General features: G+C 41.8%; 1 protein-coding gene across 1 annotated transcript; it reads right to left on the minus strand.

Moving 5' to 3' along the window:
* Positions 1-26,715, minus strand: LOC132886000 (steroid 21-hydroxylase). The gene is made up of 12 exons (XM_060920538.1): positions 26,586-26,715; positions 22,903-23,094; positions 22,683-22,772; positions 22,410-22,564; positions 17,231-17,326; positions 17,013-17,123; positions 15,721-15,807; positions 15,536-15,622; positions 11,152-11,265; positions 10,525-10,691; positions 343-446; positions 1-242 (listed from the first exon to the last, which is right to left on the minus strand). Exons 1-12 carry the CDS (start codon positions 26,713-26,715, stop codon positions 1-3), a joined length of 1,575 nt encoding a protein of 524 aa, XP_060776521.1.
* Positions 26,716-27,821: the final 1,106 nt, after the last annotated feature.

Here is a 27,821-nt window from a genome sequence, read left to right on the forward strand (position 1 = left end):
TTAGGCTCGAGGACGGGCTATAACTCTGTAGGGCTTGGCTTTTAGGACCACACTAGCCACACCACGCAGGTCAGGCAGTGGTTCCTCAGGGCTGGCAGGAAGAAACTGAAAGTCCCGTAGCAGATAGCCAGTGAAAAGGAACATCTCCATTTTGGCTACAGACTCCCCAAGGCATAGCCGAGCACCCCCTCCAAAAGGTATTAGGGCCCGGAGACAGCTCCCATCTCCCTCCAAAAAGCGCTCTGAAATGAAGAACGTGCCCTATCAACATTATGAAGCCCTGTTTTGTGTCTTCCCTGAGGTATAATATGCTATCAAATAGGAGATTAGCTGTTAATTTACCTGGTCTGAAGCTGTTTGGGTCAGGCCAAACCTCTGGATCATGATGAGCTCCAAATAAATTGGGGATAACAATGGTGTTTTTAGGGATGAAGTATCCTGCAATGCTGAAGGAGGGACAGTCACATGTCATAAACGTACAACATCCTACACAACATTGCAATCATATCTCTCAAATGTACAGTGGATATAAAAAGTGCACACACCCCGTTAAAATGATAGGTTTTTCTGATGTAAAAAAACTGAGACCATGATAAATAATTTCAAAACTTTTCCCACCTTTAATGTGACCTATAACCTGTACAATTCAATTGAAAAACAAACAAATATGTTAGGGGGAAAAACATAAAAAAAAAAAAACCCGTACAATAAACTGGTTGCATAAGTGTGCACACCCTTAAACTAATATTTTGTTGAAGCACCTTTTGATTGAATTACAACATTCAGTCTTTTTGGGTCGGAGTCTATCAGCCTGCCACATCTAGACTTGGCAATATTTGCCCACTCTTCCTTGCAAAAGCGTTCCAAATCTGTCAGATTGCGAGGGCATCTCTTGTGCACAGCCCTCTTCAGGTCACCCCACAGATTTTCAATTGGATTTAGGTCTGGGCTCTGGCTGGGCCATTCCAAAACATTTTCGGGGTCACTGTCATGCTGAAAGATGAAATTCCTCTTCATCTTCAGCTTTCTAGCAGACACCTGAAGGTTTTGGGCCAAAATTGACTGGCATTTAGAACTGTTCATACCGCAAGTCTCTCCACCTTGACTAAAGCCCCTGTTCCAGCTGAAGAAAAACAAGCCCAAAACATGATGCTGCCACCACCATGCTTCACTGTGGGTATGGTGTTCTTTTGGTGATGTGCAGTGTTGTTTTTACACCAAACATACCTTTTGGAATTGTGGCCAAAAAGTTCAACCTCAGTTTCAGCAGACCATAACACATTTTCCCACATGCTTTTGGGAGAGTTGATGCATTTTTTTTATTTTTTTTTGCAAAATTTAGCTGGGCCTGGATGTTTTTCTTCGACCCTACCTCATAGTCCAGACATATGGAGAATACGGGAAATTGTTGTCACACGTAGTACACAACCAGTACTTGCCAGAAATCCCTGCAGCTCCTTCAGTGTTGCTGTCGGCCTCTCGGCAGCCTCCCTGACCAGTTTTTGTCTTGGCTTTTCATCAATTTTGGAGGGACGTCCACTTCTCGGTAATGTCACTGTTGTCTCATATTTTCTCCACTTCCTGATGACTGTCTTCACTGTGCTCCATGGTTTATCTAATGCTGTGGAAATGTTTTTGTACCCTTCTCCTGCCTGATACCTTTCAACAATGAGATCCCTGTGATGCTTTGTAAGCTCTCTGTGAACCCTGGCTTTTGCTGGAGGATGCAACTGATACCCCTTTTCCACCAAATCAGTTCCAGGGCTGGTTCGGGGCCAGTGCTGGTGCTGGTTCACAACTCGTTCAACTTGCGAGCCAGCTGAGAACCAGTTTGCTTTTCCATAGCTCGCGGTGCTAAGGGGAGCCATGTTATTATGTCGTTGTATACGTCAGTTACGTCGCTGCATTTGCATAAACCTTGGCGCGAACATCGAAGCAACAACAACATGGAGAAGAAGCAGCAACAACAACAATAATAATGGATGACTTCTCATTTGTACAGCTGCTGCTTCTCATCGCTTAAAAATGGCGACCTTTCACGGTCTTGCGATTGTTGTTGGTCTTAACAACTCCGCCCCCCCACTGACTTAAGCGGTTCTTTCCTCTGGCCCAGCAAAGAGTTGGTGCTAGCCTGGAACCGTTTTTTTCTGGCCCAGAGACAGTTCTTTGTTCAGTGGAAACAGAAAACCCGGTTCCAATCTAAGCACTGGCCCCGAACCAGCCCTGGAACTGCTTTGGTGGAAAAGGGGCATCATGAGTAAATGTCTGAACTTTATTTGGGGTGAATCTGAGTCATTTTAATTGATGGCAGGTGTGAACCCAAAAAGACTGAATGCTGTAATTAAATCAAAAGGTGCTTCAACAAAGTATTAGTTTAAGGGTGTGCACACTTATGCAACCAGCTTATTGTACATTTTTTATTTTTTATGTTTTCCCCTCTAACAGATTTGTTTGTTTTTCAATTGAATTGTACAGGTTATAGGTCACATTAAAGGTGGGAAAAGTTTTGAAATTATTTATCGTGGTCTCAGTTTTTTACATCAGAAAAATCTATCATTTTAACGGGGTGTGTACACTTTTTATATCCACTGTATTATACTGCTTATCGCTCGAAATGACCCTTTATGTACTGTTTATAAAGAAATGATAAGTTGTTTGAAAAATGCAAGAGTTTTTTTTTTTCTTTTGTGTGTTAGTTTCTAAATCTAGCCTTGTCAGGTGTTATCCTTGATGAGTCCAAATTGAGTCTAGAGCCCTGGGTAGTATGGACCCTTTTCACGTGACATCATGACAAACGCGGCCGCCATTTTGGACGTGTACTACCAGTAGTTTACCACAGCCAACATTGAGGAACGGCAGCAAAGAAAGTGTTTATTTTCAGCAAGACTTCCATCATGCCACTATATTGTTGTGCACCTGGATGTAGTAACCATCAACAAACAAGGCAAGGGTTATCATTTTATCGGATCCCGGTAGATGCTGACCGATGGAGAAGATGGATAGTGGCATACCAACGCTTGTGTAGTGACCACTTTGTTGGAGGCAAGACGAATAAAATTAGCCAGAAAAGGCATTACATTGGTGTTAACATTCTGTGGCGGCGAGTGTGTAACCAAATAGGCTAAAATAACCCATTGTAACCTCTTTGTTCTTCTGTAGTAGCTATTGTTGACTAGCTAATGTCAACAAGTAGCTGGTATGTTACTGTAGCAATGTTTACGTTCAGTCATTTGGATGACTGTTAAAACCTTTCAGTCTCAAGTTTTTCCTTTACTGTATTTACTAGTTTACTGTAATTATGATCCGGCAGCTATTTACACCGGATCCAGTATAAATAGCTGCCGGAGCCAACGTCCGAGGTTCCGGCGCGCTCCGGCTTGCTCTCCCTCAAATTAAGCAGCGTGCGCCGGCTTGCTCTCCCTCAAATTAAGCAGCGTGCGCCGGCTTGCTCTCCCTCAAATTAAGCAGCGCGCGCCGGCTTGCTCCCGGAGTGCTCCGGCCGAAGTTCCCCTCAAATTAAGCAGCGCGCGCCGGCTTGCCCCCGGAGTGCTCCGGCCGAGGTTCCGGAGCACACTCCGGCCGAGGTTGCCCTCAAATTAACCAGCGCGTGCCGGCTTGCTCCCGGAGTGCTCCGGCCGAGGTTCCGGAGCACACTCCGGCCGAGGTTGCCCTCAAATTAAGCAGCGTGCTCCGGAACCTCGGCCGGAGCACTCCTGGAGCAAGCCGGAGCGCGCTCCGGAACCTCGGACGTTGGCGTGTATGTGTATGGCGATGGGTTTTTAATGACATAGGTATACAGATCATGTGGGCCGAAGTCAGGTAAAGATGAGGGCTTTGTGTACTTCCGTACGTCAGTGAACAATCCTGGTGGAAGCAGGTAAACGTCGTTCTCTAAGCCTGCTAACCTCAATTTTTGCAAATACCTCTCCCTCTGCTCGCCCTGTAAATGCCCTACGTCGCTGGATAGTGAAGGTGTTTTCTGCATCTCGCTCCTTTTTCTTTTATGTTCTCCCTTTGTCGCCTTCCTCGCATTCAAACTGATTCGAGCTGAAGTCCACTACATGTCCAAAATGGCGGTCGCGTTTACGAAGGTCACGTGACTGAAAAGGGTCTATAGTAGGAGTCGAGCTTTAAGTCCTAGATATAGTTCTTAAGTCTAGGAAACTATAAAATCCTACTGTGGCAATGGATAATGTCAGAGAAGCTGACAAAACAAAACTTGGCATTTTATTTTATTTTATTTGAACTATACTGAAATGTACTGATAATTTACTCTAACTATGTTATGTCAGCCAACTAACGTCTATTGGATTGTTAACAAGCCTTTCTTAATGTGTCTTTAAGAGACAAGCACTCTTTGGCCACCTGACCAATCACAACCATGTGCTTTTTGAACGTCCCATTCCAGATTTAGTCTCCCATTTGCTGTTATAATGATTTTGTGTACACGTGCATAAGCAGTAGCAAGACAAGCATCTTTTGTTCACATACATACCTGAGGTTTTTTTTAAACGCCTGGGTTATTAAAAAGCGATCACTCAATGCTATATTGCCCTTAGTATTAATGTCGTTATTGCATCATGTGTAGAATTCATTTCTGAAGACATACACAATTGATGCTCCAAACAATTTCAGGCATCCATCTTGTACGGGTATGTGTGTATTATATGTCTAGTTAAAAGCAAATACATTTTACATACGGCTGAAAGTATGTGGACACCTGACCATTATACCCCTATATACTTCTTGAATATACGTATCATTCCAAAACCATCCCCTCTTTCCTGCGATAACACTCTCCACTCTTCTGGGAAGGCTTTTCACTAGATTTTGGAGTGTTGCTGAGAGGATTTGCTCATTCAGCCACAAGAGCATGAGTGAGGTTAGGGACCGATGTTGGTCGAGGAGGCTTGGGGTATAATCATTGTTCCAATTCATCCCAAAGGTGTTCAGGGAGGTTAAGGTCAGGGCTCTATGCAAATCACTCGAGTTCTTCCACTCTAACCTTGGCAAGCATGTCTTCATGGACCTTGATTTGTGCACAGCAGCATTGCCATGCTAGAACAGGTTTGGGCTAGACCCCATAGATTCAGTGAAAGGAAATGTTAATGCTACAGCATACAAAGACACAAAGACATGTGAGCTTCCAACTTTGTAGCAACAGTATGGGGTGGGCTGTGATGGTCAGGTGTCCACATAATTTTGGGCATATAGTGTATGTGAAGGGAGATATCCTGTTTCCTGTGTTCATCCAGCCATTTCATCCAGCCATTTTTCTTTTAAACATTTGTGTATAAAAATAGTCATGACCACCCAGGTGGAACAAAGTCATTATCCGTTTGTCATCTTTCAACATGAGTGTTTGCACACATTTTAGCGAGCATTCAATAAAATCAACCTTTTCTATTAATACACAATTTCTACAATAGGTAGGACTAGATAATTAAGTTATTCACGAAATCGAGTCGTACATGTGCTGATAGCCGACGAGGCAAGTAGCACCAAATAACTGTTTTATTCTATCCACATTCACTGGATTTTGAGAAACAGACCATTTTTTGCACATTCGATAAATAAAAACTTTATTTAAAACATCCGACAAAATCATTTCCGCTTAGAATGTAAACAAACCGGTGAGCAATTTGTGAAAAATGCGATAATAATAATTCTTGAAAAATAAAAAAAAGATACATTCTTACCAGGAATGGAATTTCGTCATTTTAGGGGCAAGGCTACTTGGCCTTTTGTGCTGTCAATTTTTTGAGGGCACGAAGGCCAAAAGCCAGGGCACCAAGGCCATAAAATAAAACAATGATTTTAAGTTCACGTCTATCATGAATTTAATTTAAGGACTAATGACTCACCAACTCCAGGTTGGTGGAGAAGTCCTGCCTCAAGTGGAGGAGTTTTAGTATCTCAGGATCTTGTTCATGAGTGAGGGAAGGATAGAGCGTGAGATTGACAGGCGGACCGGTGCAGCCTCCGCAGTGATGCAGTCGCTTTACCGGTCCGTTGTGGTGAAGAAGGAGCTGAACCAAAAGGCGAAGCTCTCAATTTACCGGTCGATCTACGTTCCGACTCTCACCTATGGTCATGAGCTTTGGGTAATGACCGAAAGAACAAGATACAAGCGGCCGAAATGAGTTTCCTTCGCAGGGTGGCTGGGCGCTCCCTTAGAGATAGGGTGAGAAGCACAGTCACTCGGGAGGAGCTCGGAGTAGAGCCGCTGCTCCTCCACATCGAGAGGAATCAGCTGAGGTGGCTCGGGCATCTCTTTCGGATGCCTCCTGGACGCCTCCCTGGGGAGGTGTTCCAGGCATGTCCCCCTGGGAGGAGGCCCTGGGGAAGACCCAGGACACACTGGAGGGACTACAGTATGTCTCTCGGCTGGCCTGGGAACGCCTCGGTGTTCTTCCCGAGGTGCTGGTTGAGGTGTCTGGGGAGAGGGAAGTTTGGCTTCCATGCTCAGACTGCTGCCTCCCAAAGACGAGACGAGACGAGACTAATGACTCTTCTGAGGAAGATTGGAGTATCAGTCGAAACTATCAAGCAGGTAAAGAAACATCTCCTACACTATTATGTCTGAAGATAAGAAAACATTGAACACATCTAAACTTATCAATCCATCACTCACTTCAAAAATTGTAAAACTTATTAAACCTATATCCTCCCATAATTTTTGTTCAATTGACCCCGAATGTGCAAGAGCATCTTCAGACTGTACTACTACGCAGATTTTTGATTAATCAAAATTGAGCCTGGAGTACATCAAAATGTTTGACTGTAAATGGAACTTATACTAGAATGTATATGAAAATGAATAAAAGTAAATGTTAATGTTGTAATGATGCCAAAAACAATGAGAAAATCTCTTGCGATGGTGATCTCGTCAAGATGGCAGCAGTTACACTTCGGTTAAACAGCAAAAAGAAACATACAATACGAGTAACAAAACAATGCTAACTGCATAGATTAAAAAAGTGGCTATGAACAGACAACAGCACATATCACGTATCATATTACAGCAGGAACAAGCAGTAGTAACATCCATGACCTTATGCTTAAAGCTCGACAAAGGAAAAACTTGACAGAAAGCTAATTAGCATGTTAGCAGCTACAGTCGGTACCCGGCACGTTAAAAGTGGGTCAATGTTGTAACGTCATAACGTTACTGTACAAGCAATGCTTATTTAACGGTAACAAACTTAAGCCCTATATGTTGAAATTCCTGTCTTATTCGTTCGTTAATTTATCACACAGTCTTACCTCAGTCAACTTCTTCCCTCCTTCTGTGAAAATTCAACGTCTCAGACGCGGACACAAGTGGGCGGGGGATGCGTTTGATTAAGTCTCCTGGTTGGCTGGTGATAGATTGGTGTCATTATAGCACGTTGGAGCGGTTCATGCCAGGCTCAAGGCCGATCCGCCAGTGATGAGTTGCCCAATAAGAATCCAGAATGTCATCAAAAGATGTATTTTTTTCTCAATAGACGCAGGTGATGTTAAAGCCTATTGGCAGTCACGAGGCAGACTACAAAACCGCAGGGCATCAAGGCCACTGTGGCCTTACGGCAAATATTTTTTTCCAAGGGCACAAGGCCAAATTGAGAGGGCACGAGGGCCATGGCCAGTGTACAGGACTGAACAACAGTTACTGGAAACGTTTAGTTGCAGTTATTGCTGCACAAGGGGGTCACAGCAGATACTGAAAGCAAAGGTTCACATACTTTCGCCACTCACAGATATGTAATATTGGATAATTTTCCTCAAAAAATAAATGATCAAGAATAATATTTTTGTCTCATTTGTTTAACTGGGTTCTCTTTATCTACTTTTAGGACTTGTGTGAAAATCTGATGATGTTTCAGGTCATATTTATGCAGAAATATAGAAAATTCTAAAGGGTTTACAAACTTTCAAGCACCACTGTATAATGTAAATGGGTGATGAAGCATTACATCGCTGGCTTAGACTACACTATTGTATCAAAGAAGACAGACATTATATACCATTACATCACCCATCAGGATCATAGTCTTATGAAAAGAAGAAAGACATTACTGGTCAACATAACCTTCATTAAGCAGAGAGCAGAATGCATGAGCAAAGATAAATCTCAAGGATTTAACTAACCAAAACAAGTAGCAATCAGAACAGATTGTACCAGTTTCAAGCATGCCAAACATATGTGTCTATCAATGCCCGCTTAGATCCTGAAAGGACCTGATGCATGCTCGCTCACACTGGACTTTCCTCATCTTTAAGTTTGAGGTCTTGCAATGGTACGGCTATCGCACTTTTAACAATAGACATTGTCACAAAGCAGCTTTACAGCAAAATAAAGACCCCAAACACATGAGCCAAGTCCATCCCCAATAAACTTATTTATCTCAGACGAGCCCCCATAAAACTCTCCTGGATCAATGTGTGAGGCAGAATCTTTTAGGCAGCAGAGGTCTACATTCCTAGATCATACTTTGCAGAGGTGGACAGTAACGAAGTGCATTTACTTGAGTACTGTACAACCCCGATTCCAAAAAAGTTGGGACAAAGTACAAATTGTAAATAAAAACGGAACGCAATGATGTGGAAGTTTCAAAATTCCATATTTTATTCAGAATAGAACATAGATGACATATCAAATGTTTAAACTGAGAAAATGTATCATTTAAAGAGAAAAATTAGGTGATTTTAAATTTCATGACAACACAACATCTCAAAAAAGTTGGGACAAGGCCATGTTTACCACTGTGAGACATCCCCTTTTCTCTTTACAACAGTCTGTAAACGTCAGGGGACTGAGGAGACAAGTTGTTCAAGTTTAGGGATAGGAATGTTAACCCATTCTTGTCTAATGTAGGATTCTAGTTGCTCAACTGTCTTAGGTCTTTTTTTGTCGTATCTTCCGTTTTATGATGCGCCAAATGTTTTCTATGGGTGAAAGATCTGGAATGCAGGCTGGCCAGTTCAGTACCCGGACCCTTCTTCTACGCAGCCATGATGCTGTAATTGATGCAGTATGTGGTTTGGCATTGTCATGTTGGAAAATGCAAGGTCTTCCCTGAAAGAGACGTCGTCTGGATGGGAGCATATGTTGCTCTAGAACCTGGATATACCTTTCAGCATTGATGGGGTCTTTCCAGATGTGTAAGCTGCCCATGCCACACGCACTAATGCAACCCCATACCATCAGAGATGCAGGCTTCTGAACTGAACGCTGATAACAACTTGGGTCGTCCTTCTCCTCTTTAGTCCGAATGACACGGCGTCCCTGATTTCCATAAAGAACTTCAAATTTTGATTCGTCTGACCACAGAACAGTTTTCCACTTTGCCACAGTCCATTTTAAATGAGCCTTGGCCCAGAGAAGACGTCTGCGCTTCTGGATCATGTTTAGATACGGCTTCTTCTTTGAACTGTAGAGTTTTAGCTGGCAATGGCGGATGGCACGGTGAATTGTGTTCACAGATAATGTTCTCTGGAAATATTCCTGAGCCCATTTTGTGATTTCCAATACAGAAGCCTGCCTGTATGTGATGCAGTGCCGTCTAAGGGCCCGAAGATCACGGGCACCCAGTATGGTTTTCCGGCCTTGACCCTTACGCACAGAGATTCTTCCAGATTCTCTGAATCTTTTGATGATAGTATGCACTGTAGATGATGATATGTTCAAACTCTTTGCAATGTTACACTGTCGAACTCCTTTCTGATATTGCTCCACTATTTGTCGGCGCAGAATTAGGGGGATTGGTGATCCTCTTCCCATCTTTACTTCTGAGAGCCGCTGCCACTCCAAGATGCTCTTTTTATACCCAGTCATGTTAATGACCTATTGCCAGGTGACCTAATGAGTTGCAATTTGGTCCTCCAGCTGTTCCTTTTTTGTACCTTTAACTTTTCCAGCCTCTTATTGCCCCTGTCCCAACTTTTTTGAGATGTGTTGCTGTCATGAAATTTCAAATGAGCCAATATTTGGCATGAAATTTCAAAATGTCTCACTTTTGACATTTGATATGTTGTCTATGTTCTATTATGAATACAATATCAGTTTTTGAGATTTGTAAATTATTGCATTCCATTTTTATTTACAATTTGTACTTTGTCCCAACTTTTTTGGAATCGGGGCTGTACTTAAGTATACTTTTTGACTTGTGTGAAAACCTGATGATGTTTTAGGTCATATTTATGCAGAAATATAGAAAATTCTAAAGGGTTCACAAACTTTCAAGCACCACTGTATACAAGCTGATATCCTAGTAGTAGAGTAGCCAATCAGAGCGCATGATTGCTCATATCCAGTGAATGTGGATAGAATAATAACTGATATTACTCTGCATGTAATATAAGTACCATGCAAAACCTAGTATAAAATGCAAACCAAACTGTCCCAAGGCTGCATTGCTCTCGTTACACCACTGTGACATTATCTAATATGAGTTGTAAGTCATATATGTCCAAGTCCAAGCCTTCATCTGTATTTAAATCCTCTGACAGTTTGTTCTATTGTAGAGCCACTACAGTTACCTGCTGTCTCTGATGGCTTTGTGTGGCACAGCAAGTGGAGCCACAGGTCTCAATCTCAACACCTCATTAATCACTGCACACAGATAGGGCAGTCTGTGTCTGTCGCTGTAGTGAGGATACTGACCCTTCAGCACGCTATTTATCTCTTCATACACTCTCGTCTGAACCTGCAGTGAAATCAAATGCAAGCAGCAAGAATAAAGGAGAAAAGACACAGACAGGAATAGACAAAGAATGATTTGTTTTTATTCTTTACGGGAGACCGCACTAATATTAGAGGGGAAAAATATAATATCCTCCTGGGAACCAAGAAAAAAATGCGTCTCTCAATTTCTCTTTTGTTGTGATTTCCTTACTAGGAATTTCCCAGCAACCCTCCTAGTAACATGATATATCATTGGAAAGCCCAGGATGTACTCTTTACAAGACACCAGGATTCAAGTGAATCGCTTGAAAGAGTAAGAGGGTGTGCACGTAAACCAAATATCAACTACAGAGGACACAAGTCTATGGGTTGGTTCTCAAGAGGATATATTTGACTGGTAAGTGTAAGTTAGCAATCATTTGAACCCAATGCTGCTTTGTATGCCTTGGAGTAAAATTTCTTTCAGTATTTTATATTATTACCTCTGGTCTATGTAAGAGGAAAGCAATGGCCCAGCTGAGCCAGGCAGCAGTTGTTTCTGTTCCCCCTATGATCAAGTCCACTGTAGTCATGTGTATATGGCTGTCTGTCAGAGTCTATAGGAGAGGAAGAAGAAAGAATGAGGAAACCTGAATTATGAAGAAATACAAATCACAGACCGCTCTTATTAATCAACATTGTGCATTGTTAAAATATGACTGCAAAACAAATGTTCACTGAGCACGCTGTGTGATGACTTGCTGACATGTGGACAACTGAAAGTGCTAAGCAGAATGTTTTTTCCAAGAGAATCAGCGAACAAGGAGCGAGATTATGTTACAACAAGCTTGAGATGCACTGTTTCTTTTTTTTACATGTCAATTTTGAGATTTTTACAGCAAGATTTTTTCTGTTTTCAGGCTGAAATTGAACTCTTTCTAGCTGAAAACTACATACAGCTGTGAATTTTAAATTCAAATAAAGGAGTTCATTTTACATATTACGTTTCCATTTGAATTTTAGCAATATACTTAAAAAATGCTTCCAAATTATATAAATTAGGGTGTGATTTATGTAAATTAATTAATTAAAAGAGACTTTATGTCTTAAAGTACAACCCCGATTCCAAAAAAGTTGGGACAAAGTACAAATTGTAAATAAAAACGGAATGCAATAATTTACAAATCTTAAAAACTGATATTGTATTCACAATAGAACATAGACAACATATCCAATGTCGAAAGTGAGACATTTTGAAATTTCATGCCAAATATTGGCTCATTTGAAATTTCATGACAGCAACACATCTCAAAAAAGTTGGGACAGGGGCAATAAGAGGCTGGAAAAGTTAAAGGTACAAAAAAGGAACAGCTGGAGGACCAAATTGCAACTCATTAGGTCAATTGGCAATAGGTCATTAACATGACTGGGTATAAAAAGAACATCTTGGAGTGGCAGCGGCTCTCAGAAGTAAAGATGGGAAGAGGATCACCAATCCCCCTAATTCTGCGCTGACAAATAGTGGAGCAATATCAGAAAGGAGTTTGACAGTGTAAAATTGCAAAGAGTTTGAACATATCATCATCTACAGTGCATAATATCATCAAAAGATTCAGAGAACCTGGAAGAATCTCTGTGCGTAAGGGTCAAGGCCGGAAAACCATACTGGGTGCCCGTGATCTTCGGGCCCTTAGACGGCACTGCATCACATACAGGCATGCTTCTGTATTGGAAATCACAAAATGGGCTCAGGAATATTTCCACAGAACATTATCTGTGAACACAGTTCACCGTGCCATCTGCCATTGCCAGCTAAAACTCTGTAGTTCAAAGAAGAAGCCGTATCTAAACATGATCCAGAAGCGCAGACGTCTTCTCTGGGCCAAGGCTCATTTAAAATGGACTGTGGCAAAGCGGAAAACTGTTCTGTGGTCAGACGAATCAAAATTTGAAGTTCTTTATGGAAATCAGGGACGCCGTGTCATTCGGACTAAGGGGAGAAGGACGACCCAAGTTGTTATCAGCGCTCAATTCAGAAGCCTGCATCTCTGATGGTATGGGGTTGCATTAGTGCGTGTGGCATGGGCAGCTTACACATCTGGAAAGACACCATCAATGCTGAAAGGTATATCCAGGTTCTAGAGCAGGGGTGTCCAAACTGATCCATAAAGGGCCGTGTGGCTGCAGGTTTTCATTCCAGCCATGCAGCAGCACACCTGATTTGGCTTATTCAATCAACTGACACACCCACCCTTTAATCAAGGGTGGGTGTGGCTGCAAGTATTTGACCGTGTGAAGACAGTTCAGTTGATTGAATGAGCCAAGTCAGGTGTGCTGCTGCATGGCTGGAATGAAAACCTGCAGCCACACAGCCCTTTATGGATCAGTTTGGACACCCCTGTTCTAGAACAACATATGCTCCCATCCAGACGACATCTCTTTCAGGGAAGACCTTGCATTTTCCAACATGACAATGCCAAACCACATACTGCATCAATTACAGCATCATGGCTGCATAGAAGAAGGGTCCGGGTACTGAACTGGCCAGCCTGCAGTCCAGATCTTTCCCCCATAGAAAACATTTGGCGCATCATAAAACGGAAGATACGACAAAAAAGACCTAAGACAGTTGAGCAACTAGAATCCTATATTAGACAAGAATGGGTTAACATTCCTATCCCTAAACTTGAGCAACTTGTCTCCTCAGTCCCCAGACATTTACAAACTGTTGTAAAGAGAAAAGGGGATGTCTCACAGTGGTAAACATGGCCTTGTCCCAACTTTTTTGAGATGTGTTGTTGTCATGAAATTTAAAATCACCTAATTTTTCTCTTTAAATGATACATTTTCTCAGTTTAAACATTTGATATGTCATCTATGTTCTGTTCTGAATAAAATATGGAATTTTGAAACTTCCACATCATTGCATTCCGTTTTTATTTACAATTTGTACTTTGTCCCAACTTTTTTTGGAATCGGGGTTGTAATGATGGATGTAATTTCTCTTTACTTACTTGAGCGATTTTTGACATAATATGGATTACTACAATTGTGGAACAGGGCTATTTACTGTAGTTTTATTATTTACCATTTACTGTTTGATCTCAAACACATTAAGAAGGCAAGAAATATGTCTGTGAAGGTTCTCAGTCATCCAGGTCATAGTAAACTGTGGTTGGTAAAGAAAGCAACTGGACTTGCTTGAAATTCTTGAAGTCGTTTCACCTCTCATCCGAAAGGCTTCTTCAGTTCTGTCTGACTAGTGGGGAGTTCCAGGTATTTATCCTCTCGTGGACCAAAAGCAACCCTGAGGACAGTCATTGAGGTCACCTGGGTCGTTGAGTCATCCTGTAGGTGTAGGTCACTGAGGGCTGGGTGTGAACGGTGTTAGCAGCCTCGAGGGTCGTTAGGGTGATCTGTGGGTTGTTGGCTCTCTCTGCCATCATGTGAGTCATTGAAGTCAGCTGAGTCTTGGTGTACAGAGGAGGTGGTCTGAGACACCACTTATCAGCCACCTACAATGCAGTCCTTGGCACACTTCCCAGAAAACTGAATACACATCCACACCAAAACTCAGCTGACTTCAAAGACTCGCATGATGTCAGAGAGAGCCAATGACCCATAGATCACCCTCACGACCCTCGAGGCTGCTAACACCGTTCACACCCGGCCACCAGAGACCTACACCTACAGGATGACTCAATGACCCAGGTGACCTCAATGACTCTCCTTAGGGTTGCTTTTGATCCACTAGAGGATAAATACCTGGAACTCCCCACTCGTCAGACAGAACTGAAGAAACCCTTTGGATGAGAGGTGAAACGTCTTCAAGAATTTCAAGCAAGTCCAGTTGCCTTCTTTACCAACCAAGGCAAGAAATTGCACTAGTTAACTTTTGACGAGGCACACCTGTTAATTGAAAAGCATTCCAGGTGACTACCTCATGAAGCTGGTTAAGATAATGCCAAAAGTGTACAAAGCGTCAAGGTAAATAGTGAATACTTTGAAAAATCTAAAATATTAAACATTTTGGGGTTTTTTAAACACTTTTGTTTATTGCATAATTCCATATATGTTCCAGATGTTATTTCATAGTTTTGATGTCTTCAGTATTGTTTTACAGTGTAGAAAATAGTCAAAAGACAGAAAAACCTATGAATGAGTAGGGGTGTCTAAACTTCTGACTGGTCCTGTAAATGTCATAACCACCACCAGTGAGCAGGAGCTGACACCCAGGCAGCTGAAGTGGATTTATAATTTGTGTTTAAATGACCATTTATTTTGATTTCATACAACGGTTTCAGGCGGCATGGTGGTGTAGTGGTTAGCACTGTCGTCTCACAGCAAGAAGGTTCTGGGTTTGAGCCCAGTGGCTGATGGGGGCCTTTCTGTGTGGAGTTTGCATGTTTTCCCCATGTCTGTGTGGGCTTCCTCTGGGTGCTCCGGTTTCCCCCACAGTCCAAAGACATGCAGGTTAGGCTGGTTGGTAGCTCTAAATTGACCGTGAATGTGAATGGTTGTTTGTCTCTATGTGTCAGCCCTATGATGATCTGGCAACTTGTCCAGGGTGTACCCCGCCTTTCGCCCATAGTCAGCTGGGATAGGTGCCAGCTTGCCTGTGACCCTGTGTAGGATAAGCGGTTATGGATGGATGGATGGATGGATGGATGGATGGATGGACAACGATTTCATGAATCACATGCAAATTTGTTCATAGGCATTCTGTGCATTCAAATCCGGATTTATTGCCACATAAATTTGATGAATATCTTTTTAAACTAATGCCTGGTTTACTCAGAGCAATGCAGCAACCATCAGTAAATGACACGATGCCCTGTTAATGTCCTGTAATGTAATATTCACTATTATCATACTGTACTTGCTTACCATCTTTGGTACTCTTCCCTCTGGTGGTTGAAGGTACTGTAGAAGGGGTGCAGCAAACTGTTGGCCTTCTTTACTATCTCTCTTTTGCTGGAATAATGTAGATAAGATATAAGAATGTGATATTCACTGCACAGATTTGCAGTACCAAATGCTGTTTTCTTTTGTCCATAGCACTATATTTGTACCTTAACCTCATCTAAGTGGCTTCCAATGAGCTCATCTCTTCTAGCTACCTCTCTCATTAGTTGAGTAAAGGGAGCATTTGGGAACTTCTGGAAGGATAAAATTATGAACAAGATCAGAACAGTAGCTGACCACACAGGTAAACAAGAGTGCTCTGACAGCACAATATCCCCCGCTGGCAACTCTGCCATAACTCTTGTAAAATGCGACTGAATTGAACGAAATTGCAATATACATATTACCGACATATAACAAAGAATCCTGTCAAATTTCATGAAATTCCTCCAAAAATTGTGAGAGGAGTTGATTTCAGAAGGTGAGTACCCTTCCCGGGAAGGACGGATGGATGGACGGACAGACGGAAATCACCACGACATAATCCCCCTTCAGGCCTTTCAGCCAGTGGGGGGATAAAAATTGTGAGGGAAGTTGATTTCAGAAAGCAAGCACACCTTGATGAAATTGCCAAAGTACGTACAAGTTTGTTAATAATCAAGGGCATAACTCTGGTAAAATTTGCCTAAATTAAACGAAATTTCAATATGTGTATACCTGTCATATAACAAAGCCTTTTGCCAAGTTTGGTGAAATTCCTTCACAGATTGTGAGAGGAGTTGATTTCAGAAGAATGTACACCCTCATGAACTTGTCAAAGTACAAGTTATTTAATCAAGGGTCAAAACTCTGGTAAAATTTTCACAAATGAAATTAAATCGCAATATGCATATTACCGTCATATAACAAGGCCTTTTACCAAGCTTTGAGAAATTCGTCCAAAAATTGTGACAGGAGTTGATGTCAGAAGGCAAGCACACCTTCATGAAATTGTCAAAGTACAAGGTTGTTAATTAAGGGCCACAACTCTAGTAAAATGCAACCGAATTGAACAAAATAACAATATGCATACTAATGACATATAACAATATCTTTTGCCAAGTTTCATGAAATTCCTCCAAAAATTGTGAGAGGAGTTGATTTCAGAAGGAAAACACACTCTCATGAAATTGTCAAATTATAATTTTGTTAATCAAGCGCTGTAACTCTGGTAAAATGTGACTGAACTGAACGAAATTACAGTATGCATATTACCAATATATAGCAAAGAATCCTGCCAAGTTTCGTGAAATTCCTCCAAAAATTGTGAGAGGAATTGATTTTGTAAGGTGAACACCCTTCCCAGGACGGACGGACGGACATCGCTACGACATAATCCCCCTTCGGGCCTTTCGGCCAGCGGGGGATAAAAACAAGAATACTATGAGATTTAGGGATTGAGTGAGGAACGATGTGTTACTCTGAGCAGAGGGAACGAGTCCAGAGCTGAGATCCATGGTGAACCCCACAGAGACACGATCTTATTCAGACAGCCATGTATCTCCTGTAGATGTGCTGAGCTCTTCTCATACTGAGGAGAAGAAAAAGACGGATTGATAAGGACTGATATTTAGTCTGTCATTAGTTTTGATATGAAAGCGTTTGTTATAGTAGGAAAGGCAGTGCACTGTCACTAACAGATTTTCCAAAAGCTAGCATTGTAATGATGTTACTGGTTGCTACAGTGAAGTCTTCAGACAGGTCCATGGGCTTCTCATTATAGTCCAGTAACACCTGTTGAAGAGTGAAAAACTGGATTCATTATTTGGAGAAAACAAATGTAATTACTAGCTACAATTACAGCCAGGGCCATTTTTTATATAAGTGGCATAAGCGCTGATTTTTAAAATAAATATGCAAAAAAAGGCGCTTTACTTCATTTTGTGAATTTTATGTAACTAAAATAGACAAATAACATCACTAATGTCAGAAAATTTTGAAGAAGTGGTGATCATGAGCATTCATATCTGTCTGGGGTGGAAAAAACTCAAAAAGAAAAAAGCAGAAGAGCAGAAACACTGATAAGATCTCTATTTAGTCTGTTTATCTGCTTCCTGGGCGACATGGTGGTGCAGTGATTAGCACTGTCGCCTCACAGGAAGAAGGTTCTGGGTTTGAACCTCACGGCTGACTGGGGCCTTTCTGCATGTTCTCCCCGTGTCTGCATGGGTTTCCTCTGGGTGCTCCGGTTTCCCTCACAGTCCAAAGACATGCAGTTAGGTTAACTGTCTACTCTAAATTGCCCATAGGTGTGAATGGTTGAAAAGAGAAAACCTCTATAATAATCCAGTAGAAGTCAATGGGAAACCACTACTGTAATTCCTCCCTAGAAACTTTGATGGCTGTAAGAAAAAGCTGTCAGAGTGGCCATGTCCCTGCAGTGATATGCCAAATAGAGAGAGTCTGATTCCTTGCTTCAGCTGATGGATGTAACTGAAATGGAGAAAGAGTTAGTGTCTAGCTATAGACCCTTTTCACGTGACGTCACGACAAACGCGGCCGCCATTTTGGACATGTACTACCAGTAGTTTACCACAGCCAACATTGAGGAACGGCAGCAAAGAAAGTTTTTACTTTCAGCAAGACTTCCATCATGCCACTATATTATTGTGCACCTGGATGTAGTAACCATCAACAAACAAGGCAAGGTTGATCATTTTATTGGATCCCGACAGAGAAGATGGATAGCGGCCATTAACAGGAAAGATTGGCAGCCCTCGGCATACCAATGCTTGTGTAGTGACCACTTTGTTGGAGGTAAGACGAATAAAATTAGCCAGAAAAGGCATTACATTGCTGTTAACATTCTGTGGCGGCGAGTGTGTAACCAAATAGGTTAAAATAACCTATTGTAACCCCTTTGTTCTTCTGTAGTAGCTATTGTTGACTAGCTAATGTCAACAACATAGTAGCTGGTATGTTACTGTAGCAATGTTAACGTTCAGTCATTTGGATGACTGTTAAAACCTTTCAGTCTCAAGTTTTTCCTTTACTGTATTTACTAGTTTACTGTAATTATGATCCAGCAGCTATTTACACCGGATCCAGTGTAAATAGCTGCCGGAGCCAACGTCCGAGGTTCCGGAGCGTGCTACGGAACCTCGGGCGTTGGCTCCGTCAGCTATTTACCTGTACAGGGCTTAATTTGAGGGGGAGCAAGCCGGAGCGCGCTCTGGAACCTCGGACGTTGGCTCCGGCAGCTATTTACACTGGATCCGGTGTAAATAGCTGCTGGATCATAATTACAGTAAACTAGTAAATACAGTAAAGGAAAAACTTGAGACTGAAAGGTTTTAACAGTCATCCAAATGACTGAACGTAAACATTGCTACAGTAACATACTAGCTACTATGTTGTTGACATTAGCTAGTGCTAACAGCTAGCTGCTAGTACACTGCTGCAACACAGACACCGACCCTAATAATACAGTTCTTGGTCATTGCCTGGTAACAGCAAATTTATAACGGGCCATGTCTCAACAGACTAATGCCGCTTTTCCACTACAAAAGCGGCTGAGCCGTGCCGTGCCGAGTCGAGCTGAGCGGGGCTATTGAAGTTGCATTTCGACTACAACCGCGCTGAACCGTGCTGGCTGGAAGTGGGTGGACACATTGGGTGGAGTTAGCGAAAGTGGGTGGACGTCACGTGATGTCGTTAAGCAGCGCAAACAGTGACATCAGTGACAGTGGCGGAACAAGTCAGAGCCGGGCCGGGGGCGGGGCAAATGACCGGGCCCTTTATTAAAGCTTATCATAACATCATTTTAGGCTACAAAATGTCCGCAACTGCAGTGTTTACCAATTTCAACACTACCGGGTGCAACTATGTTATTTAGTACATCAAGTCCTTCAAACGAACATGTAACTCAGAAACAAAAAACATTAGGATACTGTACATGGCTCATAATAAAACATCAATAGCCTATACTGCGCACATTATTTGAAGGGCATACGAATGAGCGCTCAGAGTGGTGACAGGAAGAGTCAGAAATAAAAGGAGGGCGGTGCAAACCTCACTGAATGCACTGTGTTTACCAATTTCAACACTACGGGGTGCAACTATGTTATTTTGTACATTAAGTCCTTCAAACGAACATGTAACTCAAACAAAAAAACATTCGGCGACATACTGTACATGGCTCATAATAAAACATCAATAGCCTACTGCGCGCATTATTTGAAGGGCATACGACGAGCCTTGCGCTCCGCGAACTCGTCCACGATGCTCTGTATGTCACTGATTCAGTGATCTTTTAAGCGGTAGTCTCACCACCCGAATAGTAAACAATAAACATGGAGGACATGGAGTCGTTAGTGTTGCTGGTCTTGGTGCTGTGGCTTGTTGTCACCGACAACGCGGACAGATACTGGCAAGAGCGTATAGATGAGGCGAGGCGCATAAGGCTTCAGAAATTCTCGTAATTCATAATTATTCTTCTTCCGGGTTTGCGGTGTTTACAGATCCCAGCGCGCTCGCGGGGCGTGTGTGGGCATGTGAGGACACTCCTCCTCACCAATCAGTGCACAGGGGAGTGTCTGCTCACGCCCCCAACCTCAGTCAGCACGGTTTGGCTCGCTTCAGCCCCACTCCAAAACGGTGCGAGTTTTAGGGGCTAAGCAGGGCTGAAGCGAGCTGAGTCGTGCTGGTTTTTGGTAGTCGAAACGCGAGCCGTGTCGGGCTGAAGTGAGCTGAAGCGAGCTGAAGTGAGCTGAAAAAGGGTAGTGGAAAAGGGCCATAAGAAGTTATTTCAATGACATTTAATAACATTTTGTTTATCCTGAGGACCGAAAGTAAATGAAAATGTGAACAAACCTTAGCTGTAATAAGATGGCGACCACCGGCTCCAGGGACGACCCGCTGATGTAGGCATGTTACCCAGCCTGACACAAAATATTTGTAGGCATCCAAACTCTTATACGCTTTCAGATCAATACCTGTGTATGGCGATGGGTTTTTAACAACATAGGTATACAGATCATGTGGGCCGAAGTCAGGTAAAGATGAGGGCTTCGTGTACTTCCGTACGTCAGTGAACAATCCTGGTGGAAGCAGGTAAACGTCGTTCTTTAAGCCTGCTAACCTCAATTTTTGCAAATACCTCTCCCTCTGCCCGCCCTGTAAATGCCCTATGTCGCTGGATAGTGAAGGTGTTTTCTGCATCTCGCTCCTTTTTCTTTTATGTTTTTCGTTTGTCGCCTTCCTCCCATTCAAACTGATTCGAACCGAAGTCCACTACATGTCCAAAATGGCGGTCGCGTTTACGAAGGTCACGTGACTGAAAAGGGTCTATAAGAGTGAGGAGTGTTAGGCTAGGACATGTTAAGTTAATGAAGTATTGATTCTCTTTATTCTTGCATATAAAATAATATGATTGGTTTGGGTCAAGGGCCTCTGCATAAGTTGTCACTTAGTGCCCCAAATGTTCAGAAATGACCCAAACCCACCAACCAACTACAACTTGTGCAATATGCAGCATCAAGCATATTACACATTAGAAAATGAGATCATGTTAAACCATTCCACCGAGATTCCTTTAGAATCAATTATACATTTTTATGTATTACTAGTTTTTCAATCTCATAATTATTCTGTACCTTCATCGGGCTCTGAAGGCCTAATACAGTATACTTGGTTCCAAATCATGATTTAATATCTAGTACTAGTGAAGCAACCGTTTGTTTTTATACACCAAAGATCTAGAACATTCACCAAGTTTTGCTAACATGTATGCTTTTACTGACACATTACTTTTATATTTTATACAATTTTAATTACTGTATAATTATTTGTGTTTATTTGCTAATTATTAATCATGTTTTAGTTTTGACAAGCTTATGTTTCCATATTTTTCTGTTGTTTTTTTTTTACGTCACACTGTAAAGACTTTTAAATGAAATGTGCTGTATAAATGAAGTCTATTATTCATCCATCCATCCATTATCTGTAACTGCTTATTCTGTGCAGGGTTGCAGGCAAGCTGGAGCCTATCCCAGCTGACTACGGGCGAGAGGCGGGGTACACCCTGGACAAGTCGCCAGATTATCGCCGGGCTGACACAGAGACAAACAACCATTCACACCTACGGTCAATTTAGAGCCACCAATTACCCGAACCTGCATGCCTTTGGACTGTAGGGGAAACCGGAGCACCCGGAGGAAACCCACACAGACACAGGGAGAACATGCAAACTCCACACAGAAAGGCTCCTGTTGGCCGCTGGGCTCGAACCCAGAACCTTCTTGCTGTGAGACAACAGTACTAACCACTACACCACCGTGCCACCCATTATTATTATTGTTGTTGTTTGATTGTTTGTTTGTTGCTTTATTTATTTCATTTATGATTCGGATTTATCAGTTCATACACAAATTCAACCCCCAAAAAAGAAAAAATTAGACATTGTATTCAACTATCTGAATATAACGATAATGTTTACATTCTGGTGGCATGGTGGTGTAGTGGTTAGCACTGTCACCTCACAGCAAGAAGGTCCGGGTTCGAGCCCCGTGGCCGGCGAGGGCCTTTCTGTGCGGAGTTTGCATGTTCTCCCCGTGTCCGCGTGGGTTTCCTCCAGGTGCTCCAGTTTCCCCCACAGTCCAAAGGCATGCAGGTTAGGCTAATTGATGGCTCTAAATGGACCGAATGTGAGTGTGAATTGTTGTGTGTCTCTATGTGTCAGCCCTGTGATGATCTGGCGACTTGTCCAGGGTGTACCCCACCTCTCGCTCATAGTCAGCTGGGATAGGCTCCAGCTTGCCTGCGACCCTGCACAGGATAAAGCGGTTACAGAGAATGGATGGATGTTTGCATTCTGTACCTGTTTGAGGTATAGCGCTTGCTCTTCTATCAGACAGTGAAGAGACTCAGCAACACAGCGCTGCAAAGCACCATGGGCCAGGCGCCTGTGGGCCTTCCACTCCTCACTGTAATCACCCAGAGAGATGGAGTAACCGCCACCTGACACTTTATCAGCTAAACAAACACAGAGCGAGAGAGAGACAGTATAGAAAAAATGTTTGTATACATTTCAGCACAATTTACAGTAAACGTACAGTATATGCATTTATACACAGAGTATTGACGACCTTACCTGTGTATGAATGTGGTCTTCCTGCAAAGTCAGACCACTTTTTGACCAGAGCTTCACGAATCATCTCGCTACTGTTCAGAATCACCATCGCTGCACAAATTCATACCAAAAGGTACAGAACAAAAATTATCACCAGCACAATTTAATTTTGACTTTTGGAATCTTATAGGTAGTTACAGCTTTGAAGCTGAAATTGTGAAAGGAAAAGTGAATTATTCACTGGTGCTTCCACAGCGGAGACGGTAGATATTCCCATATCGACGAGCCAGTCCAGTCAGGTATATGGGCAAATGATCTTGGCTAAGCTCGAACATGTTTCCCAGGAAGGGAAGAGAGGGAGGTCCAGGGAGCGAGTGAACAAGGGAACGAGGGAAAAGCACAGAAAGGCAACGCAGAGGTTTGGACACACTGGCTAGAGAAAAGAAAGATGAAATATAGTTACAATGCTAGGGATATGATAAAAAACGTAGTGTGGTCTCGACCTCTTGATACTAAGTGCTTGTAATTGCATGCATTGTTTATGGTAAACATTCCCTAAGATGATGGTAAAGTGATCTATTGTTTAAGGTGGAAAAAAAGCCTTTATCTGTGTGATAAAGCAAGAAAATCAACAGCATAGCAGGCCCTGATGCTAAACTTTATAAATATTCATGAAGATGATATTAAATGAAATTCTATTGCAAGTTTATTCCATCCATTCTTGCATTTAAATCTACTGAAAGACTGACTAAATCTGAGGACTACCTTGTTCTACAGTACTGTGAAAAAGTCTTAGGCCCCCTAGTTTTTTTCATACAAACTTTGTTATAGACTTCTATTTTATGACTTCTACATTATCGAGTCAGTACAAAATCATTTTAGCATTCGAAACGTTCATTTTCCAGCACAAATTAAATGTTACAGAAAAAAAAAGTTTGTGTCTGAGCAGCATCTGTATAATAAGTGGCAAAGTTTGTTTGTCTTGAGTTAACGTTGCCATTTCTCGACGGATTTTCACCAAATTTGGCAAGTAGGTCCGGGGATGACCTGGAATTTTGCAGATATAAACAAAATTCATGTACGGGCCCCAGGGAGGTCCCTGGGGGGCACAACATCCATCCACCCCCTCCCTCAATGCCTTTCACGTTACATTTATCAACACAAACTCTCGACAAATCTTCACTAAACTTGGCATGTCGGTACAGGAGATAGCCACAATTTGTCAGAACTCAGAAATTCCATACTTGGGCCTCAGGGGGTCCCTGGTGGGCCCCTGGGTGGTGGATGTTTGGATTTTTGTTGTCTTGGGTCAACATCACCATTTCTCAACGTATCTTCACCAAATTTCACACAGAAATCTGGGGGCAACCCAGCATTTTGCAAAACCCGGGCAATGCCGGGTAACCTGCTAGTATTACATAAGAGGCCACTTTTCAGATTAAAAAAGAAATCATAATGAAGGCTGCTGGGTTTTGCTGCAACATTAAGAAGCAAGTGCGACAGTCAAAGTGTCCAGAAGAACTGGCTGGTTCTGTAAGATGCTCAGTAAAACCTACAGCTCATTTCCTTATCAAACTGTACCTGAGACTACTTTTTTTTTTTTAAAACAAAGTGTCATCTCACACCCCTACGGCAGAGCAATAGGGCCAGGGTTTTATATTTTATTTGGAAACTTCTGAGAAAAAAAACTCAGAATTTTTTAGATTAAAGTCAAAATTCATCTCATCTCATCTCATTATCTGTAGCCGCTTTATCCTGTTCTACAGGGTCGCAGGCAGGCTGGAGCCTATCCCAGCTGACTACGGGTGAAAGGCGGGGTACACCCTGGACAAGTCGCCAGGTCATCACAGGGCTGCACATAGACACAGACAACCATTCACACTCACATTCACACCTACGGTCAATTTAGAGTCACCAGTTAACCTAACCTGCATGTCTTTGGACTGTGGGGGAAACCGGAGCACCCGGAGGAAACCCACACGGACACAGGGAGAACATGCAAACTCCACACAGAAAGGCCCTCGCCGGCCACGGGGCTCGAACCCGGACCTTCTTGCTGTGAGGCGACAGCGCTAATCACTACACCACCGTGCCGCCCGGATCTCTTTGTCATCAAACCCAGTCCCGAAATAACATTTGATTAAGTCGTCCATTTCAGCAGCACTAAACACAGTAGTAGCAGACTAAGTCTCCGTCAGCTCTGAATGACCTGGTACTTCCTGGTAGCCTAAATTTGTGACTTTTTTCTCGAAAATTTCGAGTTTATTTTCTCAAAACTTTTGTCGAAAATTTTTACTTTTTTCTTGAAAATTTCGACTTTTTTCTCAAAATTTTTGGCTTTTTTCTGCGAAAATTTTGACTTCTTTCTCAAAAATTTCGACTTTTTTCTCGAACATTTTGACTTTTTTTCTCGAAATTTTTGACTTTTTTCTCAAAAGTTTTGAGATTGTTTCTCGAAATTTTTGACTTTTTTTTCTCGAAATTTCTGACTTTAATCTCGAAAATTCTGAGTTTTTTTCTCAAAAATTAAAAAAAATATATGTATTTCTTAGTGGAACTATCGCTCTTCTGTACACACCACATACCGACTTTGTTTCATTTATTATGACTTACTGCTGTTTATAGTATTCTTTTTTTTGTGAAACATTTTTTTTTTTAAAGCCATTTTTGGTCTACAGAATTTCTTTATATGTGCCTAAGACTTGCACAATACTGTATGTGTACCTCTTTTTTTTCTTAAATTTTCTTTGCAAACTTTTTTTTCTGCAATGTTTCTTTGATTTGGACTGACTTTTGACTGGGTTTAAAACAACATCAATAACAACAACAACAAAACTAAAAGCCTATTACAAAATTCGACCAGTTTAAAATAACTGACCTTAACTCGTTGAAAGCTGCACATGACTTAGAATAGTTAATTTAGTCTTGTTCTGTTTATATTGTATCTTGTGTTATGACTAAATATATTGTATACATTTTGACAATAAATATATAAAAGAGAAATTCAGTGCCCGTAAGTATATCTATTTAGTTTTTCACCAGTTTGTGTATTTGAACATTTTTGAAATCATGTATTCTTTTAGATTTTCTCTTTTGGCTATCATGTACAACAATAATGTGATGACCTGAATGGACATGAATTCAGATCATTACAATTTTTATTTATTTATTTTATTTTATTATTATTTTTGAAAACAGAAAACCTTCTGTTTCTACTCAGTAGATGCTGCCTAACTTTGGTGGAAGGAAGTAAAGTGTTTAAATTTCTTATCTTATCTCATGGTACATGTACACTATAGGGCCAAAAGTTTGTGAACACCTGCATCACACCCATATGTGTGTTTTCCGCAAACTTTTGCAACAAAGTTCAAAGTACACTGTTGTATAGGATGTCTTTACATGCCATAGCATTAAGATTTTCCTTTCTGGAACTAAGAGGCCCAAACCTGTTCCAGCACGACAATGCTCCTGTGCATAAAGAGAGCTCCATAAAGACATAGACTGTTCCGAAATCTAGTGGAAAGCCTTCCCAGAAGAGTGGAGATTATTTTAACAGCAAAGGAGAGACTAAATCTGGAATAGGATTTTCAAAGGAAAACATAAGCATTATAGTCACATGTCCACAAACGTTTGTCCATATAATGTGACATAATGAATAAGTAAATGCTTTAAGTTTGAATTTATTTCATTTTTTGAAGCGCATTTGTAAGCTGTTTTTATGGGGTCCGATGCAAATGAGACCCTGAACAAAACATAGTTAATCTGTACATTTGTAGCTTTTTTTTAAATTTATTAACTTTTTACTTGTTTTAAGTGACTCTCTGCATGTTGTAGCTTCACCCTATTTTAACTTTCTCCCAGTCATACAGCACCAAACACATGACCTGCAAAACGTACTTGCATTTAACGAAGGAACGTCCTTACCTTTGGACTGAATCCTTCTTTTGCCATCTTCATTATTTTGTCGATTTCGCTGCTTTACAAGGTAGCAGATTAAAACCAAGAGAATAAAGAGCAATGCAGCTGCTCCGACACTTACTGCTATTGAATACATGGAGTGGCTTCTTTGCGTCTTTGTGTCTGCGGTCTAAAAAACGCTGCTCCTTTAATCATTTTTCTCCTCCATCTTTTACACCAATCAGGGCTTTCTGTCCCTTCTTTCTTAAATCAAGGATAGATAAATATTGGTTTGACCTTCAGCTCAGTGTCACTCAAAGTAAAGGAAATGAATGACTCTTGGTGTTATTTGATTTATGTGGCTAATTATATTTACCACATTCATTGAAATCTAGTAGGCTACATGTTAAATGAGGCCTAAGACAGTGCACTCAAATGTCGTGCTTGCAGAGGACGAATGAATAGTGGAGTCTGAAAAGGGTACACTGGGGTTTTGTACATATTCATGTGTAATATTAACAGCCAAACTTCATCCTGATGTGTTAGCCCAGGAGGTCCTGGCAAAGAAAAGGAAGCCATTCATATTAAATAAAACAGTAATTCAGCTTAGATATATAATTAATACAGTGCAGCATAGTTTTCAGTCTGAAAAAGTGAATCAAAGGTGCGCAGTGTGGATGTGGAGTCGTGTTTTTTAGCCAAACCAAAAGCTGAGCTTTAAACCACTGCTGTTAAACCAGACTGGCCAAAGTGGCATTTTAGTAAACTGCTCTATTGAAAATGGCTTCTTTGTTCGGCTGAATGAACACAGTGCCTCTGTGAGGATTTCATCCTGCTTATTTCATGCTGTACTTTTCAAATATAGTTACCAATGTATATCTCATCTCATCTCATTATCTGTAGCCGCTTTATCCTGTTCTACAGGGTTGCAGGCAAGCTGGATCCTATCCCAGCTGACTATGGGCGAAAGGCGGGGTACACCCTGGACAAGTCGCCAGGTCATCACAGGGCTGACACATAGACACAGACAACCATTCACACTCACATTCACACCTACGGTCAATTTAGAATCACCAGTTAACCTAACCTGCATGTCTTTGGACTGTGGGGGAAACCGGAGCACCCGGAGGAAACCCACACGGACACGAGGAGAACATGCAAACTCCACACAGAAAGGCCCTCGCCGGCCACGGGGCTCGAACCCGGACCTTCTTGCTGTGAGGCGACAGCGCTAACCACTATACCACCGTGCCGCCCCACCAA

The sequence above is a fragment of the Neoarius graeffei genome, chromosome 5, assembly GCF_027579695.1.
Source record: "Neoarius graeffei isolate fNeoGra1 chromosome 5, fNeoGra1.pri, whole genome shotgun sequence".
In the NCBI taxonomy this organism is placed as follows: domain Eukaryota; kingdom Metazoa; phylum Chordata; class Actinopteri; order Siluriformes; family Ariidae; genus Neoarius; species Neoarius graeffei.

Bases quoted from the DNA above. Each gene is read 5' to 3' on its own strand.
- LOC132886000 (XM_060920538.1), bottom strand. From the start codon at position 26,715: ATGTATTCAATAGCAGTAAGTGTCGGAGCAGCTGCATTGCTCTTTATT. The intron at 17,124-17,230 runs GTTAGTGACAGT...TCTTCTCCTCAG, and splicing joins TGCTAGCTTTTGGAAAATCT to TATGAGAAGAGCTCAGCACA. The intron at 10,692-11,151 runs GTAATAATATAA...ATTTCACTGCAG, and splicing joins TCCTCTTACATAGACCAGAG to GTTCAGACGAGAGTGTATGA.